General features: G+C 44.8%; 1 protein-coding gene across 1 annotated transcript in view; it reads right to left on the bottom strand.

The window, feature by feature from the left end:
• Positions 1-19,515, bottom strand: part of LOC110512232 (annexin A5) — a 27,945-nt gene extending 8,430 nt beyond the window's left edge. Inside the window, exons 1-8 of the mRNA XM_036971985.1 lie at positions 19,271-19,515; positions 18,886-18,933; positions 7,995-8,079; positions 7,813-7,907; positions 5,988-6,101; positions 5,813-5,903; positions 5,636-5,715; positions 3,955-4,005 (exon numbers count right to left, since the gene is read on the bottom strand). Coding sequence (XP_036827880.1) covers positions 3,955-4,005; positions 5,636-5,715; positions 5,813-5,903; positions 5,988-6,101; positions 7,813-7,907; positions 7,995-8,079; positions 18,886-18,888 — 519 coding nt within the window. The 5' untranslated portion in view covers positions 18,889-18,933; positions 19,271-19,515. The remainder of the gene's footprint in view (positions 1-3,954; positions 4,006-5,635; positions 5,716-5,812; positions 5,904-5,987; positions 6,102-7,812; positions 7,908-7,994; positions 8,080-18,885; positions 18,934-19,270) is intronic.
• Between the last annotated feature and the right edge of the window lie 367 nt (positions 19,516-19,882).

The raw sequence follows: 19,882 nt of genomic DNA, 5'->3' as shown, positions 1-19,882 counted from the left end.
CAGTGTCAGTGTGTTGGCAGCAGCCACTCAGTGTTAGTGGTGGCTGTTTAACAGTCTGATGGCCTTGAGATAGAAATTGTTTTTCAGTCTCTCGGTCCCAGCTTTGATGCACCTGTACTGACCTCGCCTTCTGGATGATAGCGGGGTGAACAGGCAGTGGCTCGGGTGGTTGATGTCCTTGATGATCTTTATGGCCTTCCTGTGACATCGGGTGGTGTAGGTGTCCTGGAGGGCAGGTAGTTTGCCCCCGGTGATGCGTTGTGCAGACCTCACTACCCTCTGGAGAGCCTTACGGTTGAGGGCGGTGCAGTTGCCATACCAGGCGGTGATACAGCCCGCCAGGATGCTCTCGATTGTGCATCTGTAGAAGTTTGTGAGTGCTTTTGGTGACAAGCCGAATTTCTTCAGCCTCCTGAGGTTGAAGAGGCGCTGCTGCGCCTTCTTCACGATGCTGTCTGTGTGAGTGGACCAATTCAGTTTGTCTGTGATGTGTATGCCGAGGAACTTAAAACTTGCTACCCTCTCCACTACTGTTCCATCGATGTGGATAGGGGGGTGTTCCCTCTGCTGTTTCCTGAAGTCCACAATCATCTCCTTAGTTTTGTTGACGTTGAGTGTGAGGTTGTTTTCCTGACACCACACTCCGAGGGCCCTCACCTCCTCCCTGTAGGCCGTCTCATCGTTGTTGGTAATCAAGCCTACCACTGTTGTGTCGTCCGCAAACTTGATGATTGAGTTGGAGGCGTGCGTGGCCACGCAGTCGTGGGTGAACAGGGAGTACAGGAGAGGGCTCAGAACGCAACCTTGTGGGGCCCCAGTGTTGAGGATCAGCGGGGAGGAGATGTTGTTGCCTACCCTCACCACCTGGGGGCGGCCCGTCAGGAAGTCCAGTACCCAGTTGCACAGGGCGGGGTCGAGACCCAGGGTCTCGAGCTTGATGACGAGCTTGGAGGGTACTATGGTGTTGAATGCCGAGCTGTAGTCGATGAACAGCATTCTCACATAGGTATTCCTCTTGTCCAGATGGGTTAGGGCAGTGTGCAGTGTGGTTGAGATTGCATCGTCTGTGGACCTATTTGGGCGGTAAGCAAATTGGAGTGGGTCTAGGGTGTCAGGTAGGGTGGAGGTGATATGGTCCTTGACTAGTCTCTCAAAGCACTTCATGATGACGGATGTGAGTGCTACGGGGCGGTAGTCGTTTAGCTCAGTTACCTTAGCTTTCTTGGGAACAGGAACAATGGTGGCCCTCTTGAAGCATGTGGGAACAGCAGACTGGTATAGGGATTGATTGAATATGTCCGTAAACACACCGGCCAGCTGGTCTGCGCATGCTCTGAGGGCGCGGCTGGGGATGCCATCTGGGCCTGCAGCCTTGCGAGGGTTAACACGTTTAAATGTCTTACTCACCTCGGCTGCAGTGAAGGAGAGACCGCATGTTTTCGTTGCAGGCCGTGTCAGTGGCACTGTATTGTCCTCAAAGCGGGCAAAAAAGTTATTTAGTCTGCCTGGGAGCAAGACATCCTGGTCCGTGACTGGGCTGGGTTTCTTCCTGTAGTCCGTGATTGACTGTAGACCCTGCCACATGCCTCTTGTGTCTGAGCCGTTGAATTGAGATTCTACTTTGTCTCTGTACTGGCGCTTAGCTTGTTTGATAGCCTTGCGGAGGGAATAGCTGCACTGTTTGTATTCGGTCGTGTTACCAGACACCTTGCCCTGATTAAAAGCAGTGGTTCGCGCTTTCAGTTTCACACGAATGCTGCCATCAATCCACGGTTTCTGGTTAGGGAATGTTTTAATCGTTGCTATGGGAACGACATCTTCAACGCACGTTCTAATGAACTCGCACACCGAATCAGCGTATTCGTCAATGTTGTTATCTGACGCAATACGAAACATCTCCCAGTCCACGTGATGGAAGCAGTCTTGGAGTGTGGAGTCAGCTTGGTCGGACCAGCGTTGGACAGACCTCAGCGTGGGAGCCTCTTGTTTTAGTTTCTGTCTGTAGGCAGGGATCAACAAAATGGAGTCGTGGTCAGCTTTTCCGAAAGGGGGGCGGGGCAGGGCCTTATATGCGTCGCGGAAGTTAGAGTAACAATGGTCCAAGGTCTTTCCTCCCCTGGTTGCGCAATCGATATGCTGATAAAATTTGGGGATTCTTGTTTTCAGATTAGCCTTGTTAAAATCCCCAGCTACAATGAATGCAGCCTCCGGATAAATTGTTTCCAGTTTGCAGAGAGTTAAATAAAGTTCGTTCAGAGCCATCGATGTGTCTGCTTGGGGGGGGATATATACGGCTGTGATTATAATCGAAGAGAATTCTCTTGGTAGATAATGCGGTCTACATTTGATTGTGAGGAATTCTAAATCAGGTGAACAGAAGGATTTGAGTTCCTGTATGTTTCTTTCATCGCACCATGTCACGTTAGTCATAAGGCATACGCCCCCGCCCCTCTTTTTACCAGAAAGATGTTTTTTCCTGTCTGCGCGATGCGTGGAGAAACCTGTTGGCTGCACCGCTTCGGATAGCGTCTCTCCAGTAAGCCACGTTTCCGTGAAGCAAAGAACGTTACAGTCTCTGATGTCCCTCTGGAATGCTACCCTTGCTCGGATTTCATCAACCTTGTTGTCAAGAGACTGGACATTGGCAAGAAGAATGCTAGGGAGTGGTGCGCGCTGTGCCTGGGGAAGGGTACCAAAACATTCCTGCAGCATTGAAGGTCCCCAAGAACACAGTGGCCTCCATCATTTTTAAATGGAAGAAGTTTGGAACCACCAAGACTCTTCCTAGTGCTGGCCACCCGGCCAAACTGAGCTATCAGGGGAGAAGGGCCTTGGTCAGGGAGGTGACCAAGCACATGATGGTCACTCTGACAGAGCTCCAGAGTTCCTCTGTGGAGATGAGAGAATCTTCCAGAAGGACAACCATCTCTACAGGTCTTCGTGGTAGAGTGGCCAGACAGAAGCCACTCCCAGTAAAAGGCATGACAGCCCACTTGGAGTTTGCCAAAAGGCACGTAAAGGACTCTCAGACCATGAGAAACAAGATTCTCTGGTCTGATGAAACCAAGATTGATCTCCTCGGCCTGAATGCCAAGCGTCACATCTGGAGGAAACCTGGCACCATCTCTAGAGTGAAGCATGGTGGTGGCAGCATCATGCTGTGGGGATGTTATCAGCGGCAGGGACTGGGAGACTAGTCAGGATTGAGGCAAAGAATAACGGAGCAAAGTACAGAGATCCTTGATGAAAACCTGCTCCAGAGCACTCAGGACCTCAGACTGGGGTGAAGGTTCACCTTCCTACAGGACAACGACCCTAAGCACACAGCCAAGACAACGCAGGAGTGGCTTCGGGACAAGTCTCTGAATGTCCTTGAGTGGCCCAGCCAGAGCCCGGACTTGAACCCGATGGAACATCTCTGGAGAGCCCTGAAAATAGCTTCCAAAATATGGAAGGCTTTTTCTAAGGCCTACTTTTCCTTTAGACTGTTGTATTGAACTGGTAAGAAACCTGTTGTATTGAACTGTCCTACTGAACTGGTAAGAAACCTGTTTTATTGAACTGTCCTACTGAACTGGTATGAAACCTATCAACATACCTTCTGTCTCAGTATGACCACTAGATGGCAGCATTCAACACTGGGTATCACTATCAACACACCTTCTGTCTCAGTATGACCACTAGATGGCAGCATTCAACACTGGGTATCACTATCAACACATCTTCTGTGTCTCTCTCACACACCAACACACACACACTTACACAAGGGGTGGCTGTGTGGGGAGTGTTATTCTACACACACATAACCGTCACACACAGACACTTTGTCACACACCCCTGAGCAGGACACAAGTCAAAGAAGTCATTGTGACTGAGAAGTAAATCTGATTACTATCACATATTTCAGAGATACACATGTGATTCTCTCTCTCTCTCACACACACACTCTCTTACCTGTGCGTCAGCCTCTATGTTCCCCTCCTGTACCCCCTGCTGTCTGCTGGCCTGAGAGGAGAGAGAGCACATCTGTCAGATCTATGTCCCACACATCTATATCCCACATGTCAGATCTATGTCCTACACATCTACAGTACCAGGCAAAAGTTTGGACACACCTACTCATTCAAAGTGTTAAACAAATCAAAATATATTTAATATTTGAGATTCTTCAAAGTAGCCACCCTTTGCTTCGACAGCTTTGCACACTTGACATTCTCTCAACCAGCTTCATGAGGTAGTCACCTGGAATGCATTTTAATTAACAGGTGTGCCTTCTTAAAAGTTAATTTGTGGTATTTCTTTCCTTCTTAATGCATTTCAGTCAATCAGTTGTGTTTTGACAAGGTAGGGGTGGTTTACAGAAGATAGCTCTATTTGGTAAAAGTCCATATTATGGCAAGAACAGCTCAAATAAGCAAAGAGAAACGAGAGTCCATCATTACTTTAAGACATGAAGGTCAGTCAATCCGGAACATTTCAAGAACTTTAAAAGTTTCAAGTTCAGTCGCAAAAACCATCAAGCGCTGTGATGGAACTGGCTCTCATGAGGACCGCCACAGGAAATGAAGACCCAGAGTTACCTCTGCTGCAGAGGATAAGTTCATTAGAGTTACCAGCCTCAGATTGCAGCCCAAATAAATGCTTCACAGAGTTCAAGTAACAGACACATCTCAACATCAACTGTTCAGAGGAGACTGTGTGAATCAGACCTTCATGGTCGAATTGCAGCAAAGAAACCACTACTAAAGGACACCAATAAGAAGAAGAGACTTGCTTGGGCCAAGAAACACAAGCAGTGGACATTAGACCGGTGGAAATCTGTCCTTTGGTCTGAGGAGTTCAAATTTGAGATTTTTGGATCCAAGCGCTTTGTGAGAGGCAGAGTAGGTGAACGGATTATCTCTGTGGTTCCCACCGTGAAGCATGGAGGAGGAGGTGTGATGGTGTGGGGTTCCCACCGTGAAGCATGGAGGAGGAGGTGTGATGGTGCTTTGCTGGTGACACTGTCTGTGATTTATTTAGAATTCAAGGGACTCTTAACAAGCATGGCTACCGAAGCATTCTGCAGCAATACGCCGTCCCATCTGGTTTGCGCTTAGTGGGATTATCATTTGTTTTTCAACAGGACAATGACCCAACACACCTCCAGGCTGTGTAAGGTCTATATTACCAGGAAGGAGTGATGGAGTGCTCCATCAGATGACCTGGCCTCCACAATCACCCAACCTCAACTAAATTGAGATGGTTTGGGATGAATTGGACCGCAGAGTGAAGGAAAAGCAGCCAACAAGTGCTCAGCATATGTGGGAACTCCTTCAAGACTGTTAGAAAAGCATTCCAGGTGAAGCTGGTTGAGAGAATACCAGGAGTGTGCAAAGCTGTCATCAAAGCAAAGGGTGACTACTTTGAAAAATCTCAAATGTATTTATTTGTTTAGTTTTTAAGTTACTACATGATTCCATATGTGTTATTTCAGAGTTCTGATGTCTTCACTATTATTCTACAATGTAGAAAATAGTAAAACATTAAGAAAACCCTGGAATGAGTAGGTGTCCAAACTTTTGGCTCGTACAGATCTATGTCCCACACATCTATATATACCAGATCTATGTTCCCCTGACCTCTGACCCCTCACCTGTAGCAGGATGACCAGCAGTCTACTGAAGTGACCTGACGTGTCTCCTGTTACATCCTCCTCTAGATCTGCATCAAACTCTGGAACACGAACACACACACACACACACACAGTCAGTGTGTGTGTGTGTCTGTGTGTTTGGGTGTGTGTGAGTCTGTGTGTGTGTGTGTGTGTTACCCTTGCGGTAGGCAGCAGTGATGTCCTTAATCTGCTGGGCCGTTCTAGAAGACAGGATCTCAATCAGCACCTTCTCATCGGTCCCCGCCCCCTACACCGTGACATCAACACACAGTCACTATGACATCACACCATCACTCACAGGATATGACATCACTAGTCCTGGGTCAAATACCTTGATGGCGTTCCGTAGTGATGTCACATCGTAGAGGATGGGCGGAGTCATTAGAGCCACTACCAGAGTCTCAAACGTTCCCCCCAGTTCCCCTTGCAGATCACCTACCAGGTCCTGGAGAGAGGAGGACGAGAGAGAGAGAGAGAGAGAGAGAGAGAGAGAGAGAGAGAGAGAGAGAGAGAGAGAGAGAGAGAGAGAGAGAGAGAGAGAGAGGAGGACGAGAGAGAGGATGAGGAGGAGAGGAGAGAGGGAGAGGAGAGAGAGAGAGAGAGAGAGGGGGGGAGGCGAGAGAGAGAAGGAGAAGAGAGACAGGAGGAGAGAGGGAGGGAGAGACAGGAGGAGGGAGGGAGGGAGGGAGGGAGGGAGGGAGGGAGGATTGTGTTAAGGTTGTATTGTGGTTGTAGATGACATTAGATGAGTTTATTGTTCATATACACAGGGTCACAGATATCATTACAGGGTACAGTGATATTCTAATGGTCTAAGATCCTACAGGTGAAAAACAGACAAGGGAATGAGACAATAACAATAGTAATAATAACAATAATAATAACAATAGCAATAATAATAACAATAGTAATAATATTAACAATAATAACAATAATACATATTTACAACTGTAGCAATGATGAATGCCTTGCCTAGTTAAATAAAGGGTACTTTTATTATTTTAAATTATTTTTATTATGTGAGCTACACATAAAATTAAACTTTAAGGAAAGTGTTTCAATTTTTTTAAAGTTCTAATGTTACTGTCCCCACTAGGAAAATAAAATACACGTGTGGAGGACTGCTCTTTCTGGGGAGTACCAATATGGCCGACCGGTGGCTTCAAAGCCTCTCATTGGCCAATACATACCTTGACTAGATTAGCCTAGAGAAGCTAGCCAGCTTTAGCTAATTGAGGCCACATGCTGCGCTTTCTCCCGAAAACCCATTCAGATAAAAACAGTCTACCTGTTGGTTGCTCATTGTAGCCTACAACCCCATTCAGATACAACAGTCTACCTGTTGGTTGCTCATTGTAGTCTACAACCCCATTCAGATACAACAGTCTACCTGTTGGTTGCTCATTGTAGCCTACAACCCCATTCAGATTAAACAGTCTACCTGTTGGTTGCTCATTGTAGCCTACAACCCCATTCAGATTAAACAGTCTACCTGTTGGTTGCTCATTGTAGCCTACAACCCCATTCAGATACAACAGTCTACCTGTTGGTTGCTCATTGTAGTCTACAACCCCATTCAGATACAACAGTCTACCTGTTGGTTGCTCATGGTAGCCTACTCTTAATTTATCTACCTGTTAATTCCCTCTTGTTATTCCATCTTGCATTGCATTAGTGAACCCTCCCTCCACTGGCTACACATTGAGCCTCTTTGCAGCTTTGATTGGCCAACATAAACAACACGTGAAGGCTACCAGTTAGCTACCGGTCTGTTGATAAAAACTACATTGAAAACTGTTGTTGTTTTATTAAATGAATCATTTGAAATGCAACGCTATATCCTTGTAACAATGTCACATGGATATTCATTTAATTTACAAAAAATGCCTTGTTAAGATAGTCTCTTTGGGGGGGTTTATAATACTATCGTCCGTTCAGATATTGGACTAACCATCCCTAGTTGGGTTGTGGTTGTATTGTGGTTGTATTGTGGTTGTGGTTGCATTGTGGTTGTATTATGGTTGTATTGTGGTTGTGGTTGTATTGTGGTTGTGGTTGTATTGTGGTTGTATTTGTATTGTGGTTGTATTGTGGTTGTGCTGTGGTTGCATTGTGGTTGTGTTTGCATTGTGGTTGTGCTGTGGCTGTGTTCTGACCTTGCCATGCAGGGTCTTGTATGCAGCTTTGATCTGCTGTCTCTGGCTGTTGCTACGAGACGTCAACAACTTCATGATGGAATCCTCATCGGTTCCTATAGCAACAAACACCATAGTCAAATCTTTGGTGCCATGGTTACTCCCTCACTTTGCATCACATTCAGACCACACACACCACTGACCCAGTCCCTTCATGGCCTTGTAGAGGGTCTCTGCATCTTGGTTGGCGTTGAAGTTTCCACTGGCTCTCACACTGCCTCGACCAGCCTATCAGAGAACAGACACATAGGAGGACTGTGGGTAATGTAGTTCAGGGTAGACCAGAGGAGGACTGTGGGTAATGTAGTTCAGGGTAGACCAGAGGAGGACTGTGGGTAATGTAGTTCAGGGTAGACCAGAGAGGACTGTGGGTAATGTATACTGAACAAAAATATAAAGACGCAGTTCATTTAAAGAAATCAGTCAATTGAAATAAATAAATTAAGTCCTAATCTATGGATTTCACATGACTGGGAATACAGATATACAATACACACACACACACACACACGACTGGCTCCTCCCCTCACTGGGAATACTTACATACATTTTTTATATATATATAATGTATGTATATACACACACACATACACACACAACGTAGTGCAGTTTAAGGTCAGTGTTGTTAGCTGACGCTGGTGGTTTTGGGAAACATTGTTGTTTAGGGAGGGGAACCACGGAATGTTTCTGGAATGAGGCGAACACAACAGAGTCCAGGATTCTGTCTGTCCATCTGTCTGTCAGAGCCCAAAAACATCCTCCACACACAGCAACTGATTGGATTGTAATGGAGAGGCTAGTGAGACCAACAGGAGAGGTGCAGAGCAGCCAGACAGGAAGGAACCAAAACAACATCCTCCACACACAGCAGCTGATTGGATTGTCATGGAGAGGCTAGTGAGACCAACAGGAGAGGTGCAGAGCAGACAGACAGGAAGGAACCAAAACAACATCCTCCACACACAGCAGCTGATTGGATTGTCATGGAGAGGCTAGTGAGACCAACAGGAGAGGTGCAGAGCAGACAGACAGGAAGGAACCAAAACAACATCCTCCACACACAGCAGCTGATTGGATTGTAATGGAGAGGCTAGTGAGACCAACAGGAGAGGTGCAGAGCAGCCAGACAGGAAGGAACCAAAACAACATCCTCCACACACAGCAGCTGATTGGATTGTAATGGAGAGGCTAGTTGGACCAACAGGAGAGGTGCAGAGCAGACAGACAGGAAGGAACCAAAACAACAGCCCCAGTTCATATTGTTTATAATCCAGGCCATTCAGAAACTATTCAGACCCCTTGACTTTCTCCCATGTTGTTACGTTTCAGCCTCATTCTAAAACGGATGACATTCAAATCTCCACACAGGACTCCATAATGAAACAACAAAAACAGGTTTTTAGGAATTTGTGCAAATGTAATATAAATAAACAGAAATACCCAGTGGTGTAAAGTACTGAAGTGATTTGAGTATCTATATTTTTGACAACTTTTACTTTCCTACATCCCTAAAGAAAATAATATACTTTTTACTCCTTCCATTGTCCCTGACAGACAAAAGTACTAGTTACATTTTGAATGCTTATCAGGACAGGAACATGGTCTAATTCACTCTCGTCAAGAGAACATCCCTGGTCATCTCTACTGCCTCTGATCTGGAGGACTCACTAAACAGAGAACGTTCCTGGTCATCTCTACTGCCTCTGATCTGGAGGACTCACTAAACAGAGAACATCCTTGGTCATCTCTACTGCCTCTGATCTGGAGGACTCACTAAACAGAGAACGTCCCTGGTCATCCATACTGCCTCTGCAATGGAACTTGCACAATTGGTGGCTGACTAAATACTTTTTTTGCCCCACTGTATGTATGTACAGTGGGGCAAAAAAGTATTTAGTCAGCCACCAATTGTGCAAGTTCTCCCACTTAAAAAGATGAGAGGCCTGTAATTATCATCATATGTACACTTCAACTATGACAGACAAAATTAGAAAAAAAATCCAGAAAATCACATTGTAGGATTTTTTATGAATTTATTTGCAAATTATGGTGGAAAATAAGTATTTGGTCAATAACAAAAGTTTATCTCAATACTTTGTTATATACCCTTTGTTGGCAATGACAGAGGTCAAACGTTTTCTGTAAGTCTTCACAAGGTTTTCACACACTGTCGCTGGTATTTTGGCCCATTCCTCCATGCAGATCTCCTCTAGAGCAGTGATGTTTTGGGGCTGTTGCTGGGCAACACGGACTTTCAACTCCCTCCAAAGATTTTCTATGGGGTTGAGATCTGGAGACTGGCTAGGCCACTCCAGGACATTGAAATGCTTCTTACAAAGCCACTCCTTCGTTGCCCGGGCGGTGTGTTTGGGATCATTGTCATGCTGAAAGACCCAGCCACGTTTCATCTTCAATGCCCTTGCTGATGGAAGGAGGCTTTCACTCAATCTCACGATACATGGCCCCATTCATTCTTTCCTTTACACGGATCAGTCGTCCTGGTCCCTTTGCAGAAAAACAGCCCCAAAACATGATGTTTCCACCCCCATGCTTCACAGTAGGTATGGTGTTCTTTGGATGCAACTCAGCATTCTTTGTCCTCCAAACATGACGAGTTGAGTTTTTACCAAAAAGTTATATTTTGGTTTCATCTGACCATATGACATTCTCCCAATCTTCTTCTGGATCATCCAAATGCTCTCTAGCAAACTTCAGACGGGCCTGGACATGTACTGGCTTAAGCAGGGGGACACGTCTGGCACTGCAGGATTTGAGTCCCTGGCGGCGTAGTGTGTTACTGATGGTAGGCTTTGTTACTTTGGTCCCAGCTCTCTGCAGGTCATTCACTAGGTCCCCCCGTGTGGTTCTGGGATTTTTGCTCACCGTTCTTGTGATCATCTTGACCCCACGGGGTGAGATCTTGTGTGGAGCCCCAGATCGAGGGAGATTATCAGTGGTCTTGTATGTCTTCCATTTCCTAAAAATTGCTCCCACAGTTGATTTCTTCAAACCAAGCTGCTTACCTATTGCAGATTCAGTCTTCCCAGCCTGGTGCAGGTCTACAATTTTGTTTCTGGTGTCCTTTGACAGCTCTTTGGTCTTGGCCATAGTGGAGTTTGGAGTGTGACTGTTTGAGGTTGTGGAGAGGTGTCTTTTATACTGATAACAAGTTCAAACAGGTGCCATTAATACAGGTAACGAGTGGAGGACAGAGGAGCCAGAAATCTTGCATGTTTGTAGGTGACCAAATACTTATTTTCCACTATAATTTGCAATTAAATTCATAAAAAATCCTACGTGATTTTCTGGATTTTTTTTCTAATTTTGTCTGTCATAGTTGAAGTGTAGGTCTAGAACTTAAGGAATGATTTGTACCAAATACAATGTTCTTAGTTTTAGAGATGTTCAGGACCAGTTTATTACTGGCCACCCATTCAAAAACAGACTGCAACTCTTTGTTAAGGGTTTCAGTGACTTTATTAGCTGTGGTTGCTGATGCGTGTATGGTTGAATCATCAGCATACATTGACACACATGCTGTGTTTAATGCCAGTGGCAGGTCATTAGTAAAAATAGAAAAGAGTAGAGGGCCTGGAGAGCTGCCCTGCGGAACGCCACACTTCACGTGGCGTTCCGCATCACCTGCTAAGTGAGGGGGGGCCACTACGCCGCTGCTAAGTGAGGGGGGGCCACTACGCCCCTGCTAAGTGAGGGGGGGCCACTACGCCCCTGCTAAGTGAGGGGGGGCCACTACGCCCCTGCTAAGTGAGGGGGGGCCACTACGCCCCTGCTAAGTGAGGGGGGGCCACTACGCCCCTGCTAAGTGAGGGGGGGCCACTACGCCCCTGCTAAGTGAGGGGGGGCCACTACGCCCCTGCTAAGTGAGGGGGGGGGGGGCACTACGCTTCTGCTAAGTGAGGAGGGGGGCACTACGCTTCTGCTAAGTGAGGGGGGGGGGGCACTACGCTTCTGCTAAGTGAGGGGGGGCCACTACGCCCCTGCTAAGTGAGGGGGGGCCACTACGCCTCTGCTAAGTGAGGGAGGGCCACTACTCCTCTGCTAAGTGAGGGGGGGGGGGGGGGGGGGCAGTCCTCCAGCAGCTCTACACCCCTGAACAGTAAACACACTATCTACTGTTTACTGCTCCACACTGTCCGTTTTGTACTCCATCCTGTGTGTGTACTGAGAGAGAGAGCGAGAGAGCGGAGGAAGAGAGAGAGCGAGGAGGAAGAGAGGGAGGAGGAGGCAGAGACCCACCCTGTCTGAAGAAAGGCCCACACACATGACTCATACTGACTTCCCCAAATACAGCCCCTCTGCTCCACACACACAGAGACACTGTGGTTTTCTAGAAATTAAGAGGGCTGGTTTTCATTAAAAGGCTTCCAAATGTCTGTAGCAGCAGAGTTTAACAGTTAAACGGCCAAACAACACATTATATTCCCAGTGTGATGTCACATCCTGATCAGGCCGGGTTTCCCCTTAACATAGAAATACCCATACTAGAATAACACATGGTATAGGTTCATAGTATGTGACATTTATATAATAGTACTCCGAAAGTATCATCTAATGCCCCATGGTGTTGACTCCCGCCATTTACTCCAGCCATTCGACTCCAGCCATTCGACTCCAGCCATTCGACTCCAGCCATTCGACTCCAGCCATTCGACTCCAGCCATTCCTTAAGTTTTGTACAGCTCATCACTTTATTTGATTACCAGCTGTTGTCAAACACGTGATTCGGAAAATATTGTGAATTTCACTAGATCAAACACTGAAATGAGTCTGCTGTTTAAGTACGTACACTGAACAAAAATATAAAACCTATTTTTACTGATTTTACTGAGTTAGAGTTCATAGAAGGAAATCAATCAATTGAAATACCATTCCCCCAGATGCTGTGTTAAACGCTCTACAACACTGCTCTCTGTGTTCAACAAGCTTTCTCTGCCCTTAACCTTCTACTGAACACCTCCAAAACAACGGTCATGTGGTTTGGTAAGAAGAATGCCCCTCTCCCCACAGGTGTGATTACTACCTCTGAGGGTTTAGAGCTGGAGGTAATCACATGGTACACTGTCTAGCCATCTCTTCGTTCAAAGACTCAATCATGGACCCTCTTACTGACAGTTGTGGCTTCTTGTCCTTTGTACTGTGGTCTCTGCCCGATAATGTTTGTACCATGGTTTGTGCTGCTACCATGTTGTTGTAGTGTTGTGCTGCTACCATGTTGTCGTCGTGTTGTGCTGCTACCATGTTGTTGTAGTGTTGTGCTGCTACCATGTTGTTGTCATGTTGTACTGCTACCATGTTGTTGTAGTGTTGTGCTGCTACCATGTTGTTGTCATGTTGTACTGCTACCATGTTGTTGTAGTGTTGTGCTGCTACCATGTTGTTGTCATGTTGTGCTGCTACCATGTTGTTGTCATGTTGTGCTGCTACCATGTTGTTGTAGTGTTGTGCTGCTACCATGTTGTTGTCATGTTGTGCTGCTACCATGTTGTCATGTTGTGCTGCTACCATGTTGTTGTCATGTTGTGCTGCTACCATGTTGTTGTCATGTTGTGCTGCTACCATGTTGTTGTCATGTTGTGCTGCTACCATGTTGTTGTCATGTTGTGCTGCTGCCATGTTGATGTCATGTTGTGCTGCTACCATGTTGATGTCGTGTTGTGCTGCTACCATGTTGTTGTCGTGTTGTGCTGCTACCATGTTGTTGTCATGTTGTGCTGCTACCATGTTGTTGTAGTGTTGTGCTGCTACCATGTTGTTGTCGTGTTGTGCTGCTACCATGTTGTTGTCGTGTTGTGCTGCTACCATGTTGTTGCAGTTAACCCACTGTTCCCCTCAACAAGGCAGTTAACCCACTGTTCCCCTCAACAAGGCAGTTAACCCACTGTGCCCCTGAACAAGGCAGTTAACCCACTGTTCCCCTGAACAAGGCAGTTAACCCACTGTTCCCCTGAACAAGGCAGTTAACCCACTGTTCCCCTGAACAAGGCAGTTAACCCACTGTTCCCCTGAACAAGGCAGTTAACCCACTGTTCCCCTGAACAAGGCAGTTAACCCACTGTTCCCCTGAACAAGGCAGTTAACCCACTGTTCCCCTGAACAAGGCAGTTAACCCACTGTTCCCCTGAACTAGGCCGTCATTGAAAATAAGAAACTGATGAAACACGGGACCAACACTTTGCAAGCTAGTATGGAGATTCGGGACAGAGCCAGTATCTTCAGCATCAACACCATTTTTCAGTGTTAGGCAATAAGATTAACAATGTTTTTAAAGCTAAACATGACACATATGTTTTGGGAGAAACTCACCCGGGATGAATGAAACACATATGGGAGTATAGTCTCAAATGATTGTCCTTGTGGAATAACCTATTCTATGGGATGGGTTAGGGTTAGGGTTAGGGTTGGGGTTGGGGTTGGGGTTGGGGTTGGGGTTAGGGTTAGGGTTGGGGTTAGGGTTAGGGTTAGGGTTAGGGGTGAATGAAACACATATGGGAGTATAGTCTCAAATGATCGTCCTTCCTTCTGCAGTTCTACAGTGGAATAACCTATTCTAGATCCCATGTGTTCCATACTGGGTTCTACAGTTATACAGTGGAATAACCTATTCTAGATCCCATGTGTTCCATACTGGGTTATACAGTGGAATAACCTATTCTAGATCCCATGTGTTCCATACTGGGTTATACAGTGGAATAACCTATTCTAGATCCCATGTGTTCCATACTGGGTTCTGCAGTTATACAGTGGAATAACCTATTCTAGAACCCATGTGTTCCATACTGGGTTCTACAGTGGAATAACCTATTCTAGATCCCATGTGTTCCATACTGGGTTCTATAGTTATACAGTGGAATAACCTATTCTAGATCCCATGTGTTCCATACTGGGTTCTGCAGTTATACAGTGGAATAACCTATTCTAGAACCCATGTGTTCCATACTGGGTTCTACAGTGGAATAACCTATTCTAGATCCCATGTGTTCCATACTGGGTTATACAGTGGAATAACCTATTCTAGATCCCATGTGTTCCATACTGGGTTATACAGTGGAATAACCTATTCTAGATCCCATGTGTTCCATACTGGGTTCTGCAGTTGTACAGTGGAATAACCTATTCTAGATCCCATGTGTTCCATACTGGGTTCTACAGTTATATAGTGGAATAACCTATTCTAGATCCCATGTGTTCCATACTGGGTTCTATAGTTATACAGTGGAATAACCTATTCTAGATCCCATGTGTTCCATACTGGGTTCTGCAGTTATACAGTGGAATAACCTATTCTAGATCCCATGTGTTCCATACTGGGTTCTACAGTGGAATAACCTATTCTAGATCCCATGTGTTCCATACTGGGTTCTATAGTTATACAGTGGAATAACCTATTCTAGATCCCATGTGTTCCATACTGGGTTCTATAGTTATACAGTGGAATAACCTATTCTAGATCCCATGTGTTCCATACTGGGTTCTGCAGTTATACAGTGGAATAACCTATTCTAGATCCCATGTGTTCCATACTGGGTTCTGCAGTTATACAGTGGAATAACCTATTCTAGAACCCATGTGTTCCATACTGGGTTCTGCAGTTATACAGTGGAATAACCTATTCTAGATCCCATGTGTTCCATACTGGGTTCTGCAGTTATACAGTGGAATAACCTATTCTAGAACCCATGTGTTCCATACTGGGTTCTGCAGTTATACAGTGGAATAACCTATTCTAGATCCCATGTGTTCCATACTGGGTTCTGCAGTTATACAGTGGAATAACCTATTCTAGATCCCATGTGTTCCATACTGGGTTCTATAGTTATACAGTGGAATAACCTATTCTAGATCCCATGTGTTCCATACTGGGTTCTATAGTTATACAGTGGAATAACCTATTCTAGATCCCATGTGTTCCATACTGGGTTCTACAGTTATACAGTGGAATAACCTATTCTAGATCCCATGTGTTCCATACTGGGTTCTGCAGTTATACAGTGGAATAACCTATTCTAGATCCCATGTGTTCCATACTGGGTTCTACAGTTATACAGTGGAATAACCTATTCTAGATCCCATGTGTTCCATACTGGGTTCTGCAGTTATACAGTGGAATAACCTATTCTAGATCCCATGTGTTCCATACTGGGTTCTATAGTTATACAGTGGAATAACCTATTCTAGATCCCATGTGTTCCATACTGGGTTCTACAGTTATACAGTGGAATAACCTATTCTAGATCCCATGTGTTCCATACTGGGTTCTGCAGTTATACAGTGGAATAACCTATTCTAGATCCCATGTGTTCCATACTGGGTTCTGCAGTTGTACAGTGGAATAACCTATTCTAGATCCCATGTGTTCCATACTGGGTTCTACAGTTATACAGTGGAATAACCTATTCTAGATCCCATGTGTTCCATACTGGGTTCTACAGTTATACAGTGGAATAACCTATTCTAGATCCCATGTGTTCCATACTGGGTTCTATAGTTATACAGTGGAATAACCTATTCTAGAACCCATGTGTTCCATACTGGGTTCTGCAGTTGTACAGTGGAATAACCTATTCTAGAACCCATGTGTTCCATACTGGGTTCTGCAGTTGTACAGTGGAATAACCTATTCTAGATCCCATGTGTTCCATACTGGGTTCTACAGTTATACAGTGGAATAACCTATTCTAGATCCCATGTGTTCCATACTGGGTTCTACAGTTATACAGTGGAATAACCTATTCTAGATCCCATGTGTTCCATACTGGGTTCTATAGTTATACAGTGGAATAACCTATTCTAGAACCCATGTGTTCCATACTGGGTTCTGCAGTTGTACAGTGGAATAACCTATTCTAGAACCCATGTGTTCCATACTGGGTTCTGCAGTTGTACAGTGGAATAACCTATTCTAGATCCCATGTGTTCCATACTGGGTTCTACAGTTATACAGTGGAATAACCTATTCTAGATCCCATGTGTTCCATACTGGGTTCTACAGTTATACAGTGGAATAACCTATTCTAGATCCCATGTGTTCCATACTGGGTTCTGCAGTTATACAGTGGAATAACCTATTCTAGATCCCATGTGTTCCATACTGGGTTCTGCAGTTATACAGTGGAATAACCTATTCTAGATCCCATGTGTTCCATACTGGGTTCTGCAGTTATACAGTGGAATAACCTATTCTAGATCCCATGTGTTCCATACTGGGTTCTGCAGTTATACAGTGGAATAACCTATTCTAGATCCCATGTGTTCCATACTGGGTTCTGCAGTTATACAGTGGAATAACCTATTCTAGATCCCATGTGTTCCATACTGGGTTCTACAGTTATACAGTGGAATAACCTATTCTAGATCCCATGTGTTCCATACTGGGTTCTGCAGTTATACAGTGGAATAACCTATTCTAGATCCCATGTGTTCCATACTGGGTTCTACAGTTATACAGTGGAATAACCTATTCTAGATCCCATGTGTTCCATACTGGGTTCTACAGTTCTACAGTGGAATAACCTATTCTAGATCCCATGTGTTCCATACTGGGTTCTATAGTTATACAGTGGAATAACCTATTCTAGATCCCATGTGTTCCATACTGGGTTCTGCAGTTATACAGTGGAATAACCTATTCTAGATCCCATGTGTTCCATACTGGGTTCTATAGTTATACAGTGGAATAACCTATTCTAGATCCCATGTGTTCCATACTGGGTTCTGCAGTTATACAGTGGAATAACCTATTCTAGATCCCATGTGTTCCATACTGGGTTCTGCAGTTATACAGTGGAATAACCTATTATAGATCCCATGTGTTCCATACTGGGTTCTATAGTTATACAGTGGAATAACCTATTCTAGATCCCATGTGTTCCATACTGGGTTCTATAGTTATACAGTGGAATAACCTATTCTAGATCCCATGTGTTCCATACTGGGTTCTACAGTTCTACAGTGGAATAACCTATTCTAGATCCCATGTGTTCCATACTGGGTTCTATAGTTATACAGTGGAATAACCTATTCTAGATCCCATGTGTTCCATACTGGGTTCTATAGTTATACAGTGGAATAACCTATTCTAGATCCCATGTGTTCCATACTGGGTTCTATAGTTATACAGTGGAATAACATATTCTAGATCCCATGTGTTCCATACTGGGTTCTGCAGTTATACAGTGGAATAACCTATTCTAGATCCCATGTGTTCCATACTGGGTTCTGCAGTTATACAGTGGAATAACCTATTCTAGATCCCATGTGTTCCATACTGGGTTCTGCAGTTGTACAGTGGAATAACCTATTCTAGATCCCATGTGTTCCATACTGGGTTCTGCAGTTGTACAGTGGAATAACCTATTCTAGATCCCATGTGTTCCATACTGGGTTCTGCAGTTGTACAGTGGAATAACCTATTCTAGATCCCATGTGTTCCATACTGGGTTCTGCAGTTATACAGTGGAATAACCTATTCTAGATCCCATGTGTTCCATACTGGGTTCTATAGTTATACAGTGGAATAACCTATTCTAGATCCCATGTGTTCCATACTGGGTTCTACAGTTATACAGTGGAATAACCTATTCTAGATCCCATGTGTTCCATACTGGGTTCTACAGTTATACAGTGGAATAACCTATTCTAGATCCCATGTGTTCCATACTGGGTTCTGCAGTTGTACAGTGGAATAACCTATTCTAGATCCCATGTGTTCCATACTGGGTTCTACAGTTATACAGTGGAATAACCTATTCTAGATCCCATGTGTTCCATACTGGGTTCTACACTGTGTATTGTTCTGGGATAAGGTGTAATGATTATTTAAAGACAGTTGCCTGGGGCGGTGCCGCGGATGTGGTGTCCATTATAGACAGAGATAGAAAGTTAAACATTAACATAGTAATGGAATCATACAGTTCTCTTTTACCCGACAGCGACATTTCCGTCCGTGGCTTTTAGTGAAGTTAAATTGGACATTATAATACAACATTATAAAGTTGTCTAGTGAAGTTAACTTACCATTCTGATAGCTGATAGTTGGTTTGATTCGAAGAAAGATCGTTCAGTCTGAAGAGAAATACAGAACAGAATCACTAAGTAACTTACAAGCCAAAAGCTTCAAACGCCTCAAAAACTTTTCCACGTTTAAAGTCGTGGAAAATAGCTACAGATCTGTGTTTCCATTCATAAAACAGACGGAGTTAGAGAATATAAAATATTCTCTTCTGCAACAGCCACAGCTCGCCATGATCTGCTAAAATCCTGTTGTATCTCTCCACGTCCGTGTTGATAAATGATCCCAACTACAATCACAGTCCAGGTTAAACACATCACCTGGTTCAGCAGAATAACCTCGTCAACAACTCTTCAACTAACCATCTGATGTCGAGCGGTGGAAACTTACCGGAGGAGGTCTGCACCGGAGCTCGCAGTAAAGAGAGGGCGAGAAAGAGAGAGGAACCGGTAGAAAGAGTGGAAAAACGAGTCCGCTGCGAGTGAACAGAGACACACCCTGTATGACTAAACAGCTCGGGTTCAGCGCCTCGGTAGACCGGGAGATGACGTGTTAAATCCCAAAACTATTTACACGATTTCAACGTCGTAGTGGTGAAGCAAACGGGTTGTGGACTTGCCCGCGGTGTAAAACCATCTCAATCAAAACGGACAAACCGATAAACAACTTAATCAACCAGCTGCTAGTGATGACAGTGGAGGCTGGTGTGTTCAATCTGTCTCCATAGAAACCGTGCAGGTTTACCTGAACAGGTGACAAGAGGAGGAGGAGGGAAAGCGGGGTTTCTTTATTTTTAATATTTTCTACATTGTAGAATAAAAGCAAAGACATCATAACGAAATAACATACATGGAATCATGTAGAAAACAAAACAGTCGCGCAGAGACCGAGATGGCCTTGCGTGCTAGTAGTGAACATTTTACAGAGACATAGACGTTGCGTATCTCACTGCTTTCTTCAATGCGCTGTGCTCTCCTGACGCCAAATAATCAACACTTCTCA

This window comes from Oncorhynchus mykiss, unplaced genomic scaffold (genome assembly GCF_013265735.2).
Source record: "Oncorhynchus mykiss isolate Arlee unplaced genomic scaffold, USDA_OmykA_1.1 un_scaffold_87, whole genome shotgun sequence".
NCBI lineage: Eukaryota > Metazoa > Chordata > Actinopteri > Salmoniformes > Salmonidae > Oncorhynchus > Oncorhynchus mykiss.
The sequence above is the reverse complement of the archived record's forward strand: the minus strand, read 5'-3'. Positions and strand labels throughout refer to the sequence as shown.